At 41.6% G+C, this 24510-nt stretch overlaps 1 protein-coding gene across 2 annotated transcripts in view; it reads right to left on the reverse strand.

The window, feature by feature from the left end:
• The window catches only part of LOC126354833 (ATP-dependent RNA helicase DDX42), an 89191-nt gene that overhangs the window by 25096 nt on the left and 39585 nt on the right, over positions 1-24510 (reverse strand). For both annotated transcript variants that reach the window (XM_050004781.1, XM_050004782.1), the window contains exons 5-7: positions 21149-21805; positions 17650-17790; positions 5463-5613 (exon numbers count right to left, since the gene is read on the reverse strand). In XM_050004781.1, coding sequence (XP_049860738.1) covers positions 5463-5613; positions 17650-17790; positions 21149-21805 — 949 coding nt within the window. The remainder of the gene's footprint in view (positions 1-5462; positions 5614-17649; positions 17791-21148; positions 21806-24510) is intronic.

The following is a 24510-nucleotide window of genomic DNA, read 5'->3' on the forward strand; positions in this document are numbered from 1 at the left end:
AGTTCGGACAAGAAGTGAACAGAAGCTTGCTACAGAAGAATGCTGAAGACTAGATGGGTAGATCACATAACTAATGAGGAGGTACTGAATAGAATTGGGGAGAAGACGAGTTTGCGGCACAACTTGACAAGAAGAAGGTATCGGTTGGTGGGACATGTTCTGAGGCATCAAGGGATCACCAATTTAGTACTGGAGGGCAGTGTGGAGGGTAAAAATCGTAGAGGGAGACCAAGAGATGAATACACTAAGCAGATTCAGAAGGATGTAGGCTGCAGTAGGTACTGGGAGATGAAGAAGCTTGCACAGGATAGAGTAGTATGGAGAGCTGCATCAAACCAGTCTCAAAATTGAAGACCACAACAACAACAAGAGGTTTGTTCAAAAAATTCTGGAATATTCATAATTTCGCGCCAATGGTGTGCTGGAGTGAAATGCGGTTTGCATCCCTCCACATGCCTGTCATGTGTAACTGTCTGTTACTTATTGTTCAGTGCTGTATGGAGTACAACGTTGTCACACAATCTGTGAATTTTGAGATGTCAGAGTTAGAGGAGCAACGCATCTGCATTAAATTTTGCATGAAACTCAAGAAAACCTTTACAGAGACACACCAAATAATGCTGGAAGCCTACAGTGATTAGTGCTTAAGCAGTACTCAGTGTTACAAATGGTTCACAGGGTTTAAAAGTGGCTGAACAGGAATGTCAACAAAATTGTGTGTGCTAACTGAAGACTGAATGTCAGAGAGATTATAGAAGACTGTAACATTTCAGTTGGATCACGTCATGAAATTATGTCACAGGATCCTGGAATGCATTGTATTGCAGTCAAGCTCATTCCATGGGTCACGAGTCAAGACCAGAAAAACCTTCGCCTTGCAGCCTGTGAAGAACTTTCGGATTGCGCACATGTGAAGGAGATGTTTCTTAAGAGAATCATGACTGATCATGAGACATGGATCTATGGTTATGACGTTCAGACCAAGGTTCAGTCTTCACAATGAGACAGGAAAGGTTCTCCAAAATCAAAAAAAGCTCGTAAGGTCAGTTCAAATGTCAAAGCCATGCCGATAGTTTTTTCTGACTTTGAAGGATTAGTTCATCATGAATTTGTGCAACTGGGACAAACTGTTAATCAATGGTACTATTGGGATGTGTTGTGACGCCTGTGAGAAAATGTGAGAAGAAAATGGCCTGAAATGTGGTGAAATATTTCATTGTTCTCGAATCATGATAATGCACATGCACATACATCTTTCTTGGTGCATGATTATTGCACAAAAACTGAAATCACTGTGCTGCCTCATCCTCTGTACTCTCAAGACCTGGCCCATTTCCAAAGTTGAAAACCCCATTGAAAGAATGAAGATTTGCAATGATGGACAAGATAAAATAAAATTTGCAGACGGAACTTCACGCGATCCAGCAAGAGGTGTACCTAGACTGCTTCCAGAAGTGGAAAGTGCTGGGAGTGGTGTATCAATTGTGGAGGACACCATTTCAAAGGAGACAATGCACAATAAGTAAAAGGTAAGTGTAGTAAAATTTTACGGGCAAAGTTCCGGAAGTTTTTGAACAAACCTCATATGGCAAACCAGAGCACACACAGTGGGATGTTCCACACTTAACGACTACCTGAACAATGTTTCATGTTACCACAAACATCTTTTGGTTGGCTTTAGTTGTTAGAAGTAGAACACGTTATTCTGCAGATTCGACATGTCACACCACATGGGGTAGGGGTGTGTGAGTAGGGGAGGGGAGGATATTACTGCCGCCTGTGGGAACATACAGGGACAAAGTGGGGGCAGAATAGTGGGCTGCTAAGTGCAGTTTGAAAGCCAGGTGAGAGAGAGAGAGAGAGAGAGAGAGAGAGAGAGAGAGAGAGAGAGAGGAGAGGAAGGAAGGAAGGGAAGGAAAGTAGACAAGGGGAAAGGACTATGCAGGCATGCTGGCAGATACAAGGTGTGTGTAGTGCTACACCAGTGCTGAACCCCACCTTACTCAGGTTACTCCTCCATCAAACTGTGATCCACGCTACTGCCCCAAATCATCCCATGTTAAGTTTCCAGAATTTCCTACGCAAAACCTTGCCTCATCATCATCCTACCCCAAACCTTGCCTTATCATCATCCCCCAAATTCCTCAACATGAAACCAGCCTCACATCTGCAGAAAGAATTGTAACCTGCCACCTAAAAACTGATCTCGTCCTTATACTGTACCTGCCAACAAAGGCACTGTGGTCACGAGCCACATGAATTACCTTGCAGACAGACTCCACCAGTTGTCAGATATGTCCATCTATGCCCTGCCACATGGATCTCATTCCAGAAATCTAGCAGGAATGCCAGCTTCTCCTCAAATCTCTTTATCCATTCCAGAACCTCTCCTATGAGTCTATCTTTGTTCTCACCCTCGTAACTCTCTGCTCTTCTACCATCTACATGCTTCCTAATGTTCATACACCCAACCATCCAGAACACCCCATTGTTACCACACCACCTCTACCTTAGACGACCAACACCACCTGCCTATAACCACTAACTTACCACCCCATATAAAAGATTACCCATTTCAACAGGCTACAAGATTCCTGTTTTTTACACCCTAATCTCATTCCTTCACAACCTCAACATCTCTCCCATCAATTTCACCCAGTCCTCCTCATCCCGGCATGCCACCTTCCTGGACCTTGACCTCCACCTATCGGATAGCTCTATCCGCACCTTTGTCCACATTAAACCCACCAACAACAGACAGTACCTGTATTTTGACAGCTGTCATCCCTTCCACATAAAAAATTCCTCCCATACAGTCTAGCCACAAGGGAATGGCATATCTGCAGTGACAAGAACACCCTTGTCCAGTAAGCTGAGGATCTCACCAAGGCCTTCGCAGACACGCACTGTCCTTCAGACCTCATCCCCAATTAGATCTGCCTTACCATTTCCCCCACATACACCCTAACATCCCACCGTTCCAAGAAAAAGCTACAGAGGAGTATACCCTTTGTCACCCAATACTATTGTGGACTGGAACAACTGAACCACATCCTTCGTCAGAGCTTTGATTACCTAACATCATGGCCTGAAATGAGGGACATTCTACCCAAGATCCTTCCCATCCCTCCTATAGTGGATTTTCTCTCACTCACTCTATCTCCATGACATCCTAATACATCCCTATGCAACTGCCAATGCCAATCCCTCACAAGACGGATCATATTCCTGTGGAAGACTCGGGTGCAAGACCTGCCAATCCATCCACCCAGCACTGCCTATTCTACTCCTGTTATAGGCTTATCATTCCCCATCAGAAACTGGGCTACCTTGAGAGCAGCCATGTCATACAGCAGCTCCGCTGCAATCACTGAACTGCTTTTTATGCTGGTATAACTGCCAACCAACTGCCCATGAGGATGAGTGGCCACAGCCAAACTGAGACAATGAATGGCCACAGCCAAATTGTGGCTGAGAGCAAAGTATACCACCCTGTTGCATAACGTGCAGCTGAATTGCACATGCTTGATTTCAACGGCCTCTTCACAACCCAGGCCATCTTGATCCTCCCTTTCACCACTAGCTTTTCTGATGTGTGCACACAGGAATTATCCTTACAACAAATTTCCACTCCCGAAATTCTCCTGGCCTCGGCCTAAAGTAACCTACCATCCCCACACCCTGCACTCAACAGTTTCTGCCCCCATTGTCCTATCATATACTCCCTATTCTTGCTCCCTCAACCTCTTTGTGTGCAGCCCTCTGCCAATGCACATGCCCATCTTTCCCCTTTCCTGTGCCTCTCCTGTACCCCTGCTCCCCTCCACCCCCTCCCTGCAGGCACAGCCTCACAACACTGTACCTGTTGGCAGTCTAGCCCTTGCGTGCTTCACCAGACAGCACTCATCTCTCACCGCACCCATATCCTGCTATTCTTTTCCCTTTCCTGCCCTTTCCAGATTGCTGCTTCCATTCTACGTGACAGTTACATTTCAGTATGAGCTGCTGGTGATGGCGGTCATGTGTGTGTGAGGTGTGTTTGCTTGTGTGTGTGTGTGTGTGGGGGGGGGGGGGGGGGGGGTCGGAGGAAATGAGGTTGTAACAGTAAAGCCATTATCAGAAGATCAAAACTATTTGCAAAATCACTTAGACAACACACCTGTATCGTGTGAAAAGTGGCAATTATCTCTCAATAAGGAGAAGTGTGGGGTCATACACATGAGTAAAAAGAGAAATCTATTGAATTTAAAGGCTGTCGATTCAACTAAATACCTAGGATTACAATTATGAACAACTTAAGTAACACCAATAAAGTTATGGAGAATACAAATCAGATACTGTGTTTTATTGACAGAACTCTTAGGAAATGCAACAGGTCTACTAAAGAGACTGTCTGCCCTACATTTGCCCATCCAATTGTAGAGCACTGCTGTGCGGTGTGAGATCCTTACCAATATGACTGAGGGAGAAAATTTAAAAAATCCACATAAAAGCAACCCATTTTGTATTATTGCAAAATAGGGGAGAAAGAGTCACAGATACAATAAGCAAGTTGGTGTGGTAATCATTAAACAAAAGATTTTTTGCACATCAGTCAGATCTTTTCACGAAGTTTCAATCACCAACTTTCTCCTCTGAATGTGAAAGTATTTTATCATTACTAACCTTCACAAGCAAAAATAATAATCACAATGAAATAAGATAAATGAGAGCTGATACAGAAAGACTAAATTGTTCATTTTCCCGTACACTGGTGGGGAGTGGAACAGCAGAGAAATAGTCCAAACGTGGTTTAAAGAATCCTCTGCAAGTCAGGAACATCAAGAACAACAAGAAACCATGGGCATGTAGTAAACTGCAGTCGAGAGCACTGCACACCTTAATAGTCCTGAAGTGCTCACATTCAGGAGATCTAATAGACATATAACAAAATCCTATCTCTCAGAAATGTTATTTACTTGTTTGGGTAGGAAATGGGGATAGGTTGTGAAAGCTCAGAAAGAACAGGAAAGTCACCTAAACCTCAGCATGCAACAGACTCACCTGTTGTAGCTATGAGGGTCAAGAAAGATGAATGGAGAGGTGTCAGAGAGAGCAGGTCGAAGATACTACAGTGTAGAAAAAATTTACTTTTATCTGTATTCACATGCAATACACCTGGAAAGTGAGTGCTCATTACGTCTCCCTGTAAAATTATCGTTTTCTCGAGTGAATTATCCTTTTAGCTGTAATTTTTTGTAGCCGTACAACTTGTACTTGTATGAAGCTGGTCAACAGCTTTAGACCAGTTATTAAGATAATTTTGTCAGTGAGAACAATAATGCTAAAGCTAAATGAGAAGAATAAGCAACAATTTATGCAGCTGTTTATATGTCCCTTGATATACATTGCATGTCACCGAGCTAGAGCCTGTAAGACACTTTATTCAAATTACACTGTTAAATGTATTCAATCTACAGTACCTGCAACATCAGTTGCCACCAAAACGTTGACTTCCTTTTTCTTAAACTGAGTTATAACTTTATTCCTCTCTGCTTGATCCATGTCACCATGCAGCAACAAAACATCGTACTCCTTCAGTTTTAAATTATTAGATAATTCTTCAGCATTTGCCTGTAATATTAATGGGGTTACTTTATGTTGCCACACAATAACTTTATAGAGGGCTAAAATCTAAAGACACAAACACAACTATCAATTACAATCAAAACTGACATTACAATTTAAATATCTGCAAAGGAAATAAAAGACTAAAATTAAATATCAAACAAATAGAGATAAAACATGCGTAATTAATAGATGGGACACTAGTGCCTACCCTACCCTCTACCAACTGTCAATCTGTCTCTGTTTTATTCAGGCTAAATATGACAGCAATTTTTGTTTGATAAAGAATATGTCTCCCAGGAGCAGGTGTATAACATATTATTTAATGGTTATAGCTAATTTTTGAAATTTAAGGTTATAAATTTCATTTAAAGAAACTCTTGATAAACATATAATGCCTCTGAGAAAGAACCGATGTAAAACAATGTAAAATCCAAGATGGATTGTGACAATATTATGAAAAGGACACACACACACACACACACACACACACACACACACACACACACACACTCACACTCACACAATTGCAACTCATGCCCAAGAGTACATTCTCTGAAAGCTGAAGCCAGACTGCAAGCAGCAACACATAATGAGAGGGGCGACCAGGCAGTAGGGTAAGGAGGGGGCTGGGTTGGGGAGGGACAGCAGGGTAGGGGTGGAGGACGGTAAAGTGATGCTTGAGGGAGCATACAGGTACGAGGTGGAAATAGGTTGGAGCAGCTAATTGCAGTCGAGAGGTTAGATGGAGCATGGGGTCGGGAGGCAGCAGGACGGGGGGCGGGAGTGGCGGAGTGGGGGGGGGGGGGCCCTAAGGCTGCATTGATGGAATAGAAGGCAGCGTAGTGCTAGAATGCGAGCAAGGATGGGAGTAGATGTGTAAGGACAATGAGCAATGATGGCTGAGGCCAGGAGGATTCCAGGAGTGTAGGATATATTACTGGGAGAGTTCCAACCTGCATGATTCAGAAAAGCTGGTGCTGGTGGCACAGCTCCATATAGCACAGGCACTGCAACCCAGAGCATTCAAGTGAACAGACAGCTTGTTGATTGTCATGCCCACATAGACTGCAGCACAGCAGTTGCAGCTTAGCTTGCCGATAATGTGATTGGTTTCACATGTAGCTCTGCCTTTGATGGGATAAGTGATGTTTGTGACCAGACTTGTGTAGGTGGTATGTATGACACAGGTCTTGCCTCATGGCTCATATCTCTGCAATAGACCTAGATGCAAAGGGTTGGGAGCAGGGGTACATGCAAGGGGTTGGGTGTAGGGGTCAAGTAGGGATGAGAAGGATAGAGGGTAGGATATTTCTCATTTAAGGGCACAATGATAGCTACTGAAAACCCTGGCGGAGAATGTAATTCAGTTGCTCCAGTTCTGTGCGGCACTGACTCATAAAGGAAATGCTCCTCTGTGGCTGGATGATGTGATTTGAGAGGTGGTGGGTGACTGGAAAGATAAGACACAGGAGACTTGTTTTTGTACAAGGTTGGGAGGGTAATTACTGTTTGTGAAGGCCTCGGTGAGAACCTCAGTACATTTCCAGAGGAACTGCTCGCCACTACAAACACAACAGGCAAGAGTGGCTAGACTGTAAGGAAGGGACTTCTTCTATGGAACGGGTGGCAGCTGTCAAAGTGGAGGTATTGCTGGTGATTGGTAGGATTGGTATGGATAGAGGTACTGGTGTGGCCATCTTGGAGTTGTAAGTTAATATCGTGGAAGATGGCTTGAAGGGTTGGGTAGGACCAGGTGAAGTGAATGGGGGAGAAGGTGTTGAGGTTCTGGAGGAATATGGATAGGGTGTCCATCACACTCAATTCAGATCACGGAGATGTCCATGAGCCAAGCAACAATGCAGGACAAGTATGTGGGACTGGGTTCTGGCTAGAGATAAGGAAACTTTCCTGTATGGACCCAGATGGAAGGAGCAAGGATCCATCGCGGTGGATAAAAATGCAAAAAAGTACATCCTCACCCATCTAGTCCCTTCCCTGTTCCCATCCCAGCCCTCTATCCCACCAGTGCACACTCATTCTTTTTACTTTTCTCCTTTTCCACTAAACCCCCTTCCCCACCACCCTCCGTCTAACCTCGCTACTGCACCTAGCTTCTCTACCCTCTCTCCACCTCATCCCTGCATGCTCCCATATGCGGCACTTTACCATCCTCTATCCCTAACCTGCTGTCCTTCCCCTCCCTGTCCCAGAATTGTCCCTACCCCACCACCTAGTTGCCTCTCCCATCATGTGCTGTTGCTCACACTCTGGCTTCAGCTGCCAGAGACTGTGTGGTCGTGTGTGTGATTTCCATTTTCAATGAAGGCCTTGTTGGCGGAAAGCTGACTTTCAGAAAATCTTAATCTTGAAGCCATTGTCTTCATTATATTGGGCTGTAAACAGATGGAGAGGGGCTTATATAATTTAGCAGGCCTGTATATGGGCACCACTTTCACCACATACTTCATCTAAGTTCTCAAATCTTCTGGCATATGGCACACTCCAAAATAAGAGCGCATAATGATGATCTAGTATGGAGGGTGACTGCCCAATTAAAAACTGATTCCCTGATGGAAACGTACAAACACAATATTACCTAGTCTATTTCAGACTGTCAAATAAGTAATAAGTAAAGAAGAATGGTCAAACATGCCATTCATAACAATGTGACAACAGATATTCACAGGTGGCCACCTTCAAACTGTCATGGTATGTACGTCGTCATCTCACCAAGCTTAGCAAGTGTGTTTTCCCACTTTATCACTGATACAAAATTTGGCCTCCCCTGTGAACCAATGATCTTGCCGTGGTGATGTGGCTTTGGTGGCTCAATGGTACATATACCTGTACTGTAGGTGCAATCACAACATGGTGGTTTCTGTTGAGAGGTCAGATAAGTTTGTGGTTCATCAACCTTTTTAGCAGCTGCAGGAGCAAGTCTGTACGATTGACCAAACTGGCCTTGTAGTGCCAGCCAACACTGACTTGCTCTCCTGATCCTTTGAACAGCTGAAAGCAAAGGGAAACTACAACCACAATTTTTCTTGAAAGAATACAGCTGTACTGTGAAGTTCAATGATGATGGCATACTCTTGTGTAACATATTCCAGAGGTAAAATCGACCCCCATTCAGATCTCTGAACAAGGGAATATTCAGGAGGATGCCATCATCAGAAAGAACAAAACTGGCAATCTGTGTGTCGGAGTGTGAGATGTTAGGTCCCTTAATTAATCAAAGAAGTTAGAAAATATAAAAAAGAAAATGGATAGGTTGAAGACAGATATAGTGGGCGTTAGTGAAATTTCGTGTCATTAGGGAAGTACCTCTGGTCAGATGTGTTCAGGGCTATAAATACAAAATCGAAATGTGACAATCCAGGAGCAGATAGCACGATGACTAAGAAAAGAGGAATTTGGGTAAATTGCTATGAACAGCATAGTGAACACATTATTGTAGCCAAGAAAGACCTGAAACCAACACACACTGCAGCAGTATAAGTTTATATGCCAACTCACTCCACAGACGATAAAGAGATTAAATCAATGTATGATGAGATAAAAGAAATTATCCTGATAGTTATGCCAGAGGAAAATTTAATTGTGATGACAGACTGGAAATCAAGGGTTGGTAAAGGAAGAGAAATAAAAATAATAAGAGGATATCAACAAGGGTGAAAGGAATTAAAGAGGCCGCCTACTAGAATTTTGCACACAATAATTTAATTGCTCTATAAACTTTCCTGGCACAGTAACTGATGATATTCATATCGGGTCTCCAGCCGGAACATAACATCATCTAGACAGAATACTTCGGCCGTCCGCCTGGCCGCCATCTTCAAGTGAGTAAGCCGTCGCACTAACTCATTGGAACTGAAATCAAACCGCAGTGATGGCTCTTTTATACACCGCCTGTGTCCATTGTGCATGTGCGAACATAACTGCCCTGTAGCATAAAGCACGACAGTGCACCGGTACTGAAAACTCATGGAGATGATAAATCGAGACATTGTTGACACCTTTCGAAGACCAAAGCAAAGACCATTGTTTCTTAATGTCAAACAAAACAGGGTTTCAACTATCACTTAAGGGATAGCCCTTACCTCTGTTTATACTGTTCTCAGATAGCTGGATTTCAATAGCTTCTTTATCTACACAGCCCCGAAAACACGGCACAGGGGCAACCACTTGTGTCTCATCGTACAACATTTTATGTCCTTCAGTAACACAATGTTTTGCAACTGTAGATTTTTCTGGCTGAAATAAAAAGTGTGGTGATGGCACTTTACACACCGATCATGGACCGTATGAACCATTTGTCCAATATAGGCTTTCCCATAATGGCAGGAAATTTTGTGGACATCAGGTTCCTCAGACCCATATCATCCTTCACTGAGCCCAGCAGCACTCTAGTCTTAGCTGGTGGACAGAATACATTTTTAATATGAAATTCTTCCTATTTTTGAAGATATGCTTCCCACAAAAGGTAGGAATGCCACCGATTTCCTTGTATCTTCTGTTGGTTCCCTCGAAGATCAATCTGAACAGCATGACGGATATGATTGTAGGTGAAGCCATTCTGCGTCAATGCTGCATTTAGACGATCCATTTCCTGTGTCAAATTATTTGCATCTAAGAAGGCATAAGCTCTTTTTACCAATGTACATAGAACCCCTTTGCATTGGTGCAATGGGTGACAACTGGATGCATGAAGAGAGATAAAGGGGTATCCTTTAAGTAAGAGTTGGAACTCTGTTTTGTTTGACATTAAAAGACAATGATCTTTGTATTGATCAACAATAGGTGTCAACAAGGATTGATATCAATTTATCATTTCTGTGTGTTTTCACCACCAGTTCACTGTCGTAGTTTGTGCTAGAAGGCAATCATGTTGGCGCACATGGGGTGGAATCTACAGGCAGTGTATAAAGAAGCTCCCTCAGTACATTGATTTCAGTTCCAGCGAGTTAGTGCAACAGCTTACGCACACAAAGATGGCATCCAGGTGGACCACCAAAATATTGTGTATGACGTTATGTTCCATCCGGAGCCCAAGTATGAATATCAGTATAATTTAATCATTGTTAACCCTCAGATTAAAAATCATAAAACAATGTTGTACACATGGGAGAGACCCAGAGACACCAGAATGTTTCACATTGGTTACATAATGGTAGAAAAGAGATTTTGAAACTAGAATTTAAATTTCCAGGGGTAGATGTGGACTCCGGCCATAATTTGTTGATTATGGCTGTAGACTAAACTGAAAAAGTTGCAAAAAGCCATGAAATCAAGGAGATGCAACATGGTTAAAGCGAAAGGAACAGAGGTGGTTGAGAGTTTCAGATAAGGTTTCAGGCAACAACTGACTGACACAGAGAAAGAAATACAGTACAAGACCAACACAAAACTTTGAGAGATGATATAGTGAAGACAGCAGAGGATCAAATCAGTAAAAAGACAAGGCCTTATAGAAACCATTGGAGATCAAAGGAGACATTGAATTTAATTGATGAAAGCAGAAAATATAAATTTGCAGCAAATGAAGCAGGCAAAAGGGAATACAGCCACCTCAAAAATTAGATTGACTGAAAGTGCAAAATGGCTAAGCAGGAATGGCTAGAGGACAAGTGTAAGGCCCTATTATAACTAAGGGAAAGACAGATACCATCTACAAGAAAATTAAAGAGGTCTTTGTAGAAAAGAGAAGTAGCTGAATGAATATCAAGAGCTCAGGTGGAAAACCAGTGCTAAACAATGAAGAGAAAACTCAAAAGTAGGAGGAGTGTCTAGAGGGGCTGTACAAGGGAAACGAACTTAAAGACAATATTATAGAATGAGATGAAGATGAGATGGGAGATATGATACTGTGAGAAAAATTTGACAGAGCACTGAAAGACCTAAATCGAAAAAAGTTCCCTGGAGTAGGCGATACTTCGCCAGAACTTCTGATATCTTTGGGTGAGCAAGCTGTAACAAAACTACTTCACCTGATGTGCAACATGTATGAGACAAACAAAATACCCTCATACTTGAAGAAGAATGTAATAATTACAATTCCAAAGAAAGCAGGTGCTGATAGGTATGTATATTACCAGACTATCAGTTAAATCAATCACGGTTGCAAAATAATAGCATAAATTATTTACAGAAGAATGGAAAAGCTGGTAATAGCTGACCTTGGGGAGGACTAGTTTGGATTCAGCAGAAATGTAGGAACTTGTGAAAAATACTGGCACTATGACTTCTCTTCAAAGGCACGTCAACATTTTTGCTCCTACAGACATGCTCTCTGCATTCCATGCTAGGAGTGGCTTTGTTGTCGCTGTACTGCTCGCCAAATGCTGTTACCTGTGCTCAGAGACAGCATTCTGGCCATTAGGAAATGCTTACAATTCAATCTTAAGAAAACTACCCAGTGAAAAAATTTGATTTTTGGACATCTTAACGTCTGATATCTTCACTTGATAAAGGATTGAATTTATTTTCATTACTTGTCATAGTTACTGTGCTGTATCAAACTAACTAAAACATTGCATGAAATTTTAAGGAGTTGTAGAGGTAAAAATGCATTACATAAACTTTGCATATGGTTCATTTTATCCCATACTTAGCTGCTTAAGACATGTAAATAAGACATCGAAATTTTATTTAAAATTGAGAAAAAAACAATATCTCACTTTGGTCTTGAGTTATTAATTTTTATATCCAGCTGACTTTCACATTCTGTGCTGTATGCTATGAAATACTTATCATCCAATTTTAAGAAAACTATTCTGTGGAAAAATTTGATTTTTGCACACGTTACGGACAGATGTCACTGGCCAATAAAGGACTGAATTTCTTTTCTTTATACATCACAGTTACTGTGCTGCATAAAATAAAGCAAAATATTGCACAAAAATTTTGTAGAGGTAAAAATGCATTGCATAAACCTCGCATACATCACCATGCATGAAATGTACATAAGATATCAAAATTTGATTTAAAATTGAGAGCAGAACGACACCTCTTTTAGTTCCTGACTTATTGGTCTTTATATCCGGTGGATAGATGGGTGAGACATACCCACTTCTGTACCTGTGCATCAGGAATCATGCAGTTGTAACAATTGTCAGATTTCGTAAATGGTTCAAGATATCAAAATGAAGTTTTCCAAATGATAGCCTGAGAAGACACATGTACGATGTATGATTAATATGCAAAAACGTTTTTTATTTACCAAGATATGGAAGGAACTCGTCCACACCAGTGAGAGATCAGTGCGATGGGATGCATAAACATGTCAACAGTACTTCAGAAAAACACAAGGGCCATGGTTAACCATGTTCTCAGCACCTGCGGACTGGCAGGACATGATGAGTCCACAGCAGTTAAAAGGTTAAGAAAGACAAACTTACATTTATACTATTTGCAGTCTTAACAAAATCTTTGGACAATGTTGACTGGAACAAACTCTGAAATTCTGAAGGTAGCAGGGGTGAAAATACAGGAAGTGAAGGATAATTTACAACTTGCATGGAAATTGGATGGCAGTTATAAGAATTGAGGGTTTGAAAGGGAAGCTGTCGTTGAGAAGGGAATGAGAGAGAGTTGTAGTCTATCCCTGGTGTTATTCAATCTGTATAGTGCACAAGCAGTTACGAAAAATTTTGAATAGGAATCAAAGTCCAGAGAGAAGAAATAAAAACTATGAGGTTTGCCGATGATGATGTAATTCTGCCAGAAACAGTAAAGAACTTGGAAAAGCATTTGAATGGAATCCACATTGTCTTAAAAGGAGGATATAAGATGAAAATTAACAAAAGCAAAACAAGGGTAATGGAATGTAGTTGAATTAAATCAGGTGCTGCTAAGGGAATTAGAATAAGAAATGAATAGGCAGCAAAATAACTGATGATAGCCAAAGTAGAAATGATATAAAATGTAGACTGACAATGGTATGAAAATCAGTTCTGAAGTAAGGAAATTTGTTAACATCAAAAGTAGATTTAAGTGTCAGAAAGTTTTTCTGAAGGTGTTTGATGGATGTGTGTGTGAATTCCTAAGGGACCAAATTGCTTAGGCCATCGGTCCCTAGACTTGCACACTACTTAAACTATACATACACACCCAGGACTTAAACCTATGGCACTCCTGCTGCGCAATCCGTCACATGACACCTAAAAACAAGTGGCCACTTTGCGCAGCAGTTGCTGGAGAGTAGCCTTATATGGAAGTGAAATGTAGGCAAGAAATCATTCAGACAAGAAGAGAATACAAGGTTTTGAAATATAGAGCTACAGAAGAATGCTGAATATCAGTGGGTACATCATGTAACTAATAAGGATGAACTGAACAGAACTATGAAGAAAAGAAATTGTGGCACAGCTTGACTAAAAGAAGGGATCGGTTGGTAAGACACATTCAGAGACATCAAGGAGTCATCAGTGTGGGAGGGGGGGGGGGGGTGAAAATTGTAGGAGACATCTACATTGATACTCTGCAAATAACACATAAATGCCTGGCAAAGGGTTCATCAAACCACATTCACAATAATTCTCTATTATTACAATCTCAAAAAGCGTGCAGAAAAAATGAACACCTGTATCTTTCTGTGCGAGCTCTGATTTCCCATATTTTATTATGATGATCATTTCTCCCCTTATGTAGGTCAGCATGAGAAAACATTTTTGCATTCAGAGGAGAAATTTGTTGATTGAAATTTCATGGAAAGATTCCACTGCAATGAAAAACATATTTGTTTTAATGATGTCCACTCCAAATCCTGTATCATGTCAGTTACACTCTTTCCCCTATTTCGTGATAATACAAAACATGGAGCTCTTTTTTGAACAAAAGGAAGAACACAGAAAGTACAGCACAGTAGTTATTCATAGAAAAAGAGGTTTGCACATGATAAAGGAGCATTAAGAGCTGCAACAAATTAGTGTTCATAAAGAAGTGCAACAAATCTGTGTCCAGACTGACGACCACAACATCAAGGAATGTGGCCTTCTGTGAAGAGACTGTCATATGAAAATTTGACTCAGATACATTCTGAGGCCTCAAGGGCTCATCGTAGGGGGAGTGGGGCAGTGAGAACCGTAGAGGGAGAGAAAAAGGTAAATACAGCAAGCACATTCAAATGGATGTAGGATGCAGTAGTTATTTGAATATGAAGAGACTTGCACAGGATAGGGCAGCATAAAAAACTGCATCAAATCAGTGTTCAAACTGAAGACCACAACGACAGCCTGAAAAGTGTCCTTGTGCAAAGAGACTATCATATGGAAAATAGTCTCAGAACATTGCAACCAAAGCTCAGCAAAATGCTTCCACAACATGGGTGATCATCAGGGAGAGTAACAGCTATAAAACTTCATAAACAACAGCCTTGGTTATGTTATCATTCTGTTGACTTCTTTGGGCTCATTAAAAACTATGTGTAGTATTGGTGTCTTTCTCGGTGATTAAGATGCGAATATTTCTCAATAATGATTTAAGCCCTCTTGTTTGTCAAAATTGCTGGTAACAATGTAGGTTACTTTTGATAGCAAGCAGTGACAAAAAGTGGAATACTGTCTTTTCACATTGCTTCAGCAATATTAGATGTCATAATAATGTCAAACGTGTAGCTTCATGACAGTTTGATTTCACAGCAACAAGAAATTTTCAAACAGCAAGGTTTTCCTAAATTAACTTGGCAGGCAGCCCACACCGTTATTCCCAACAACTACCCTGGATTGCTGCTCATGACAGATTCAGGTGCAGCCTGCAGTCCGGAAAATTGGAAATTTGTGGTAAGGTTTTATGGAACCAAACTGCTAAGGTCATCGGTCCCTAAGCCTACACACTACTTAATCTAACTTAAACTAACTTGCGCTATGGACAACACACACATCCATGCCCAAAGGAGAACTCACACCTCCAATGAGGATGACAATGTGCCTCAAACCATGTGGCTATTCCACACATCTCCTGCAGCCCAGGCCTGAGCATTCACAGATAGCAGTTAAGCATCTGTGAGTCATGCTTGTATGAGTGCGTGTGTTTTCCTACTTCTGAGGGACTCTTTCATCCAAAAGCTAAAATTTTAGAAGTCTTTGCATTGTTCTACCTGCAACTCAATGCCTCCTCGATGTGGTGAGTAGAAACCTATCCTTTTCATATTATTGTTATTCTAGCCTAATATAATGACAGAATAACAACAATAAAGTAGACTGCCATTGACCATATAGTGGAGGCATTGAGTTACAGACAGGCACAATGAAAACGGCTGCTACATATGCTTAAATGCATAGCAGGCATTTTCATTGTGCCTGTCTGTGACTCCACGCCTCCTCTATGTGGTGAGTAGCAATCTATCCTTCCCAGATTGTTCTTAATATAATACAATAATAAAATAATCTAGAAATAAATAGTGTGAGTGTATTAGCATTAGTTGTAACTGCATTTTACTGAAATAGCCTGTAGCAACCACTTCTGGCAGTTAATCAGTAATTTGACTTTTTCAATGTCACCGAAAGCTCCCCTTTATGGCAGGACTTACGGAACACTACGTGTTAAACAATGAAGGAGTGCTCTACCACGAGTAGTCTGAAAACAATGCTGAATGCACACGACTGATTTCACTGCAGCCAGCAGCGATATGCACTGCAACCTCTCTTGGGTAAAAAGTATTTTCACTCTGCTTACCTCAACTAGAATGAAGTGAACAGCTACATACCTCATAATCATACCAATGCACATGTGTTACACTAGAGTTACCTACAAACAAAACTTTATAGGTTCTGCTTTAAACAAAATTTTATAAGCTCCCCTTTCTAGCCATGCACACTGGTTTCAGAGATACACATCCTCATTCTTCTTCAGTTTGTTCCCAGGTATAATGTATTGTAGATTATTGTCGGTAGACTGCACAAAGTATTTTCACACTTTCACAAATGTAAAATAAGGGGTGTCCATAAAAGAATGTCCTAGATTCAATGGCATATTATATCAGCTTAATTTCACTATTGATGAAAATTAATGTTAAATTGAAGGCAAATTAATGTCATTTTTCTTACAAATGTTCAATATGTGCACCTTAAGTTAAACAACACACACCCAGCCTAAAATCCAGTCCTTCCCACACACTGGTTAAGAAGCCCAGAATAATGAAAGCAATAGCCTCTGCAATTCTGTGTCTCAACTTTGGGAAATTCCTAGGTAGTGGCAGAATGTAGACATAATCTTTTAGGAAGCCGCAAAGTAAAAAATTGTATGAAGTGAGGTCAGATGAATGTGAAGGCTAGCAGAAATGAGTTCTGTTGTACTGAAGTTTACAATCAATCCAAAGGTCAGCAACTTTGTCGTTCAACCACTCTTATACAAAGAGATGCAAATGGGGAGAGCCTTCCCATTTAGATGAAAAGTTGCCTCGTCACTGAACGCCACATGATCAAGTGTGTCATCTTCCCACTGTGACACTTCACCTAGAAATTTATAACATGCACCATAGTCAACTGGCTTTAAAGCACACACAAACTGTAACCGGTACGGACACAAATGTAAATGTTTCCTTAAAACTGTCCATACAGTAATCTTTGGCATCTGAAGTTCAAGAACTGCTCTACCAACAGACTTCATAGGACTACGAAGGCGAGGTCCTCTGACACTGTCAACATCATCTTCAATCAAAATAATGTGCTTTTCTGTTTATACACACATCCAGTCATTTCAAACTGATTATACCATTGGCAGATGTCTTTGGCCCATAGAGGATCACAAAAACTTTAAACAAAATGCATGATGAACTGACATTACAGATTACTCTCAGAAATCTGCAGAACACAAAATGCTTTACACTTAGGAATCATCACTTTGTGTGTATGATGCCACAAGTGGGAAAACAACAACAAAGCAGTACTCACACATGTGCTTAGCTAAAACTGAGTTACTCTTTAGTTGTGACCCTGAACCAACACTCAACTATGCTGTTAAAATTTACAACTGTGACAGTCTTTTATGGATACCCTGTATTATGACAAACATAGGATGATGATAAGAACACGCTCTTACCTTCTTTGTGACAAATATAAGGACACTTCCTGATGACAGAAATTCAACAAGTGACCTCAAAAGCCAGTTCCACTTCGCAGCTCCAGGGGGCAATACTTTCACTACCTGGGTAACATCTGCGTTTGCTTCACCGACATCTCCCTGCATGCGACAAAAGAAAATAAAATGCAATCATTGCCAATACAGTTCATTTGAAGATTTTTTCATTAACCCCCAAAAAATTACATATTGCTACTTCCTCCATGTTTCATTTCTGATTAAACTTAGCTATTATTATTGCACACAAAAGCTTCATATAACATTGTTATGAAATGGACAACAGAAATATCGACAAAAAAAACTGCTGAAATTATGATTGGCCGACAGGAAAATACTAGATTGTACACAGGATTCTCAAATTTCATGCCCTTCATAGCTCACATTCCATGAGGATTTGTAATTATTGTTCCTTTCAATTTGAAGTAATGTATATTTTTTGATGATTTAAGGGGACAGTCCTCCCAGGAACTTCAATGATTTACCTGACAAAAGTTGTGTCTGAAGGCCAAAGAACAAAATTGAAGGGCTGTGAAGTCAATGTAAGTCTGCAAGACACATGGGTAACAGAGTTCACCAAACTCATGATCGTCACATAGATAACGGGTCATTTTGAAGCTGTGTCTAACTTATCTGAATGAAGACCCTCGGGCCCACACATATGCCTGCCAGGCCAGAACTTCGGAGAGGAGGGAGGAACTGTGGGTCTGGATATGGGCAGCAGTAAATGCAGGAGAGAACAAGGTTGAAGTCCATGTAAGAGCTTCAGAGGGCTCTTATCGCCAAACAGTGTTGCCCAGTATGAACACAAAATGTCATATGTCTTGAACATACTTCTTCATTTGCTGTGGAGTGCCCACCACACTGAGCCCAGATGTCGTCATTGTGTCACTTCCAGTGTCCACTGCCTCACCAATGTTTCCACCCACCGCAATCAATGACGACACGGCCAGTTTCAGCCTTACATCTGAGTGCCCGCAGACCAAGGGCTCCTGGAGGTGCGAGTCACCAGAGGGGGAGGGCGGGAGGCTATAGAAGAGATGGTAGTCACACACCTCTCTCTCTGCATGGTGTGGGGCCAGGTGTAGAAAGATTGTCACCCTCACCCCCGCCACCCCAGCAGGGGAGGGGTGTGATAAACTCACTGTTACCAGTACCTTTTGCTGGCAGCCGCGCTCAAGATTCATACGCTGAGCCGACCGCATGCGCAAATGGCTGTGCCAGCACACCACAGATATTACTAAATGCACTGAACTAAGGCTCACCCACTGCAGATGCGGGGATAGACAGACACTGGAGGCTCCTTCATCAGGCTCCAGTGTGAGTCTATAACTAGTCTGCATGCACAGACTAAAACTGGTGCCACCAGCATCAGTAATGCCTACACTTGCCTATATCTAGGACAACGTGAGCCTCTCAGTTTCAGTCTGTGCCCTGCTGTCAACCATTACTTATAGTGCAGCACTCACGATTTGGATGTTGTTACACTAATGACCTTGTATCACCACCAGAGAGTTTCATGTTATTGTAAATTGTGTCCATCATGTGTTGTAGTCTACTATTAAACAGATTATAAAAACTGGTGTTCATTTGTGTTGTGTGCCACAACAGAAGCAAATACACCAAGTTAATAAAAAATATGTGGAAGAGTGAAGTGAAGGTAATGTAGTTTTGCATCAACGGTCAGAGGCCATTTTACTAAGATGGAAGAGAATTTCCTTCTTTACAGGATATAGAAATTAGGATATTTTTTCAGCTTGAGTTTGTTCAGTAGTAAAGTGCAACACTTCTTGATGGTGCTCTGCCCTTGAAGAGGTAGTTTGTCAACACCGAATCATGAAAATAGGCATCACTTTTACTGCAAAATGAATCTCGTTCACCTTCTTTAATGCACTTTTGTCTATTGTCAATCAGTGTTTTCACTGCTCCTTTTTCTCTGGTTTGTGATGAGGAGGCCATCTACTATTATGGAACAGTAGGAAAGCTCACGGGCATTCTGATTAGACAAGTCCAAAAACTACTAAGCAGTGTCTAAGTGCATGTGTTTCTTTTGGTGAATGGTTAACAGATGTAGCATCGATCAAGCTGATAGCTTTGTCAAACCAAAAAGCATTGTGTATAATCTGGTAGATACCTCTCATGAATATCTTTGCAATATCAGTGAGGTCATGTAACTTAAACAAGAGCCTATGAGTAAATCCCTGAAGCTTCATAATGCACTATCTCAAGAGAACCACCCCACAAAGCTAAAAGTACTTTTAGCACATTTACGACATTTCTGTGTTGAGCTGAGAAAGTTAGAATAGTCCTTGTATGCCAATAAATAATAGTTTACTGGTGGCAGATTACATGAACAAAGGTAAATAATTATGAGTGATGTTAATGGGTATATATTACCCCGCATTTTCTACAAGTATTTGGTTTGTTTCAAGTCTAACCCGAAAATTAATTTTAAGAGCAAGCAGAATGGAGGAGCCCATGCTTCGAAGTTACGATGTGAAACCAACACTTGCACTTACAGGCACAGGTTGAGCAGATTGGACTCAAAAAATCTAAGCCTTTATTATCTTAAAATACTTTTATTGCTTTTTGTTCGAAAAGAATGTTTAAGGAGGGTAATGGATAACTAGTTTCAAGATTTGAAATCAGATGTGTCATAATTAGCATAACTTCACCCATTTAAGTATGCAATTAATTGAAAACACTGGTATTTGAAGTGCCATTACAGACAGGATTACTGCACTGAAATACATTAACTTAAGCCTAACTGATTTCTCAGAAGATTTAAGGTGAAATAAGATTATCAAAAACACAAACATTAAAATGAGGCCTTAATCAGTTTTGAATCAAACTAGGCAAAGAAAAATACTGAAACCTTTCCAGAACCACTTTTGTTTATCAAAATAAGAGAATTCCATTCAGCAATGCCATGCTTCTGATACATGTTTGCTCTTGTAATGATAAATAATATGTGAACATACACAACATGGCTTGTGTTCTCTGCTATTACAGTCAAACATTTATTCAAGTGTGTGTGTGTGTGTGTGTGTGTGTGTGTGTGTGTGTGTGTGTGTGTTTTAACAAATTAGAATATATTAGCTAAGATAACTTTTAAGTAAACATTCCTCTACAAAAATGGTGTTTTGTATTGTAGGATGTAGCAGCTCAACTCTACTAAATGTTTTGGTAGTTACATTAATTTCAAAGGTAGCTTAAATGCATACAGACTACTTCAGAATTTTACATCTGGCAGTAAAAACTGTTCACCAACAGAGAATAATTATAAGGGGATAAGACAACAGATAAGTCTGAAATGTCAGAACACTGCATACCATTTTAAATTTTATGCCAGTGTGTTTCTAAAAAGTGACAGCACAGGTTATTTAGTGACTCGCCCTTGTACAAAGACCTGCAAACATAGCTCACACTATTAGAAAGTATATTATGAACTATATATACGCACCTGAACAATCCGTATTGGATCAGTGAGAACATCCCTTGCCAATCTCTCAACTTTCTTCTTGAAAGTAGCACTGAAAAGCAGTGTCTGTCTATCGGGTCGCACATGGTTACAGATTGACCGCACCTGTGGCTCAAATCCCATATCAAACATGCGATCAGCCTCGTCGAGCACAAGAAACGTGACTCTTTGGAGATTTGTGGCTTTCATCTTGACCATGTCAATCATACGACCTGGTGTTGCAACCACAATTTCAGCTCCTTCCTCTAGGGCTTTTGACTGTTCCCACTTAGAACCTCCACCATAACAGCAAACGACACGCAAGCCATACACCTTCCCAAAACGTTTGGCTTCGGCATATATTTGTTGTGAAAGTTCTCTTGTGGGTGCCAAAATAAGTCCCACGGGGCCTTCACCCGGTGACAGTTCACGCTGGTCGGCAACATGTACCAGCATGGGCCAGACAAAGGCAGCAGTTTTTCCAGACCCTGTTTTGGCAATCCCTATTATGTCCCTCCCTGCCAATGCAGCAGGAACTGCCTGGGCCTGAATGGGTGTCGGCTGAGTATATTCAGACTTTCGAACTGATTTCATCAGAGCTTCATCAAATCCGAAGTGTGCGAAGCTAGTCACTGGATGAGGTGGATCTGGACCCGTTACCTTAAAACAAAAAAATACATTGTGAAACATGCAGGGATTGGAAAAGAAACTATTTATAATAAATATGGATACAGCAACAAAGAACAATTATTGAGTGTGACACATTGTTTAAAATAATGCTTTAAACAGCTGTGTGAAAATAAATCTAGATTAGCACATCAGAAACTCGATAACATTTTGATTTAATTGTGATTCTGAATCCCAGCAATGTTAAAAGTTTTGCATAATGCTAAAATAATATCAATTTCATATTCTGGACATTTATGGGAACATGTTTAACTGGAGTTTTCACAGCTGTGCTACAAAAAGAGAATATTTATCTGTACAGCTAATAAACTCCTGCCCAGTGGTAAGTGATTATTGGGAATACATGCACATTTATGCAAAACTGGAAGTAGAGTACTACAAATATGGGTTGCAACCTGAAAGTTGTAAGAGTCAAAGTTTGCACCCATGTGTTACAAGCTGTGGAACCAAAAACATTAAGTGCAAGCATGTAGTAAAAAACAGATCAAAAAATGACAAATTGTAAGGATAACACAAAGCCATTGTATGTTTTGGGAAGTCTCATTCACATGAATAAAGAATCATCTTTCAAGCATGGTCAAACTTCTAGCAACAGAAAACCTCAACAAAAAAAGGACAAGACAGTGAAAATCAGTGTAGGGAAGTGCCATGATACAGACTGACTTTATAAATTTATTTGTTTGTAGCTAGATATGCAGCTCCACATAAAATCACCTCACAGGTAACATAAACAAGTGCATGCTATGCCACCCAGCACAGCAAGTGTAAGACTGTATATGAACAAAAACAAAAGTCATCTTTGAATTTTTTTATGTGTGTGCATGTCCTCAAATGGATTGTAACAGAGAGTACATAGTGAACTCTAATCAATCCCCACCCTCTTTTGCATATTCTACACTCCTGGAAATGGAAAAAAGAACACATTGACACCGGTGTGTCAGACCCATCATACTTGCTCCAGACACTGCAAGAGGGCCGTACAAGCAATGATCACACGCACGGCACAGCGGACACACCAGGAACCGCGGTGTTGGCCGTCGAATGGCGCTAGCTGCGCAGCATTTGTGCACCGCCGCCGTCAGTGTCAGCCAGTTTGCCGTGGCATACGGAGCTCCATCGCAGTCTTTAACACTGGTAGCATGCCGCGGCAGCGTGGACGTGAACCGTATGTGCAGTTGACGGACTTTGAGAGAGGGCGTATAGTGGGCTTGCGGGAGGCCGGGTGGACGTACCGCCGAATTGCTCAACACGTGGGGCATGAGGTCTCCACAGTACATCGATGTTGTCGCCAGTGGTCGGCGGAAGGTGCACGTGCCCGTCGACCTGGGACCGGACCGCAGCGACGCACGGATGCACGCCAAGACCGTAGGATCCTACGCAGTGCCGTAGTGGACCGCACCGCCACTTCCCAGCAAATTAGGGACACTGTTGCTCCTGGGGTATCGGCGAGGACTATTCGCAACCGTCTCCATGAAGCTGGGCTATGGTCCCGCACACTGTTAGACCGTCTTCCGCTCACACCCCAACATCGTGCAGCCCGCCTCCAGTGGTGTCGCGACAGGCGTGAATGGAGGGACGAATGGAGACGTGTCGTCTTCAGCGATGAGAGTCGCTTCTGCCTTGGTGCCAATGATGGTCGTATGCGTGTTTGGCGCCATGCAGGTGAGCGCCACAATCAGGACTGCATACAACCGAGGCACACAGGGCCAACACCCGGCATCATGGTGTGGGGAGCGATCTCCTACACTGGCCGTACACCTCTGGTGATCATCGAGGGGACATTGAATAGTGCACGGTACATCCAAACCGTCATCAAACCCATCGTTCTACCATTCCTAGACCGGCAAGGGAACTTGCTGTTCCAACAGGACAATGCACGTCCGCATGTATCCCGTGCCACCCAACATGCTCTAGAAGGTGTAAGTCAACTACCCTGGCCAGCAAGATCTCCGGATCTGTCCCCCATTGAGCATGTTTGGGACTGGATGAAGCGTCGTCTCACGCGGTCTGCACGTCCAGCACGAACGCTGGTCCAACTGAGGCTCCAGGTGGAAATGGCATGGCAAGCCATTCCACAGGACTACATCTCTACGATCGTCTCCATGGGAGAATAGCAGCCTGCAATGCTGCGAAAGGTGGATATACACTGTACTAGTGCCGACATTGTGCATGCTCTGTTGCCTGCGTCTATGTGCCTGTGGTTCTGTCAGTGTGATCATGTGATGTATCTGAGCTCAGGAATGTGTCAATAAAGTTTCCCCTTCCTGGGACAATGAATTCACGGTGTTCTTATTTCAATTTCCAGGAGTGTATTTGTAGGTGGTGCACAACACGGAAGAAATATTGGTGAAAACCATAAGTAAATGCCCAAATTTGCCTCATTTTTACATAATGGTAACTGTGCAAAAGGTGTGGAACATCCTGACAGATTAAAACTGTATGTGAGACTAGTAAAGGAAATTGCAATCTAGTCATTAGCTGCGAATGCTCTTGTGGCGTAAGCTGTTTGTGCACGCCTAATGGCCCATCTTCACAGCTTCAAATCTATCAGTACCATTCAACAACTTTTCAAAACTGAAAGGACTTCTCGTACATAAAGTTTTAGACTAGTCTAATCCAGGAAGAAAGAATATATGTTGCAGATAAATGGCCTAGTCACAGCCTACTGTGGTCAGAAC

Source organism: Schistocerca gregaria, chromosome 3 (genome assembly GCF_023897955.1).
Source record: "Schistocerca gregaria isolate iqSchGreg1 chromosome 3, iqSchGreg1.2, whole genome shotgun sequence".
In the NCBI taxonomy this organism is placed as follows: domain Eukaryota; kingdom Metazoa; phylum Arthropoda; class Insecta; order Orthoptera; family Acrididae; genus Schistocerca; species Schistocerca gregaria.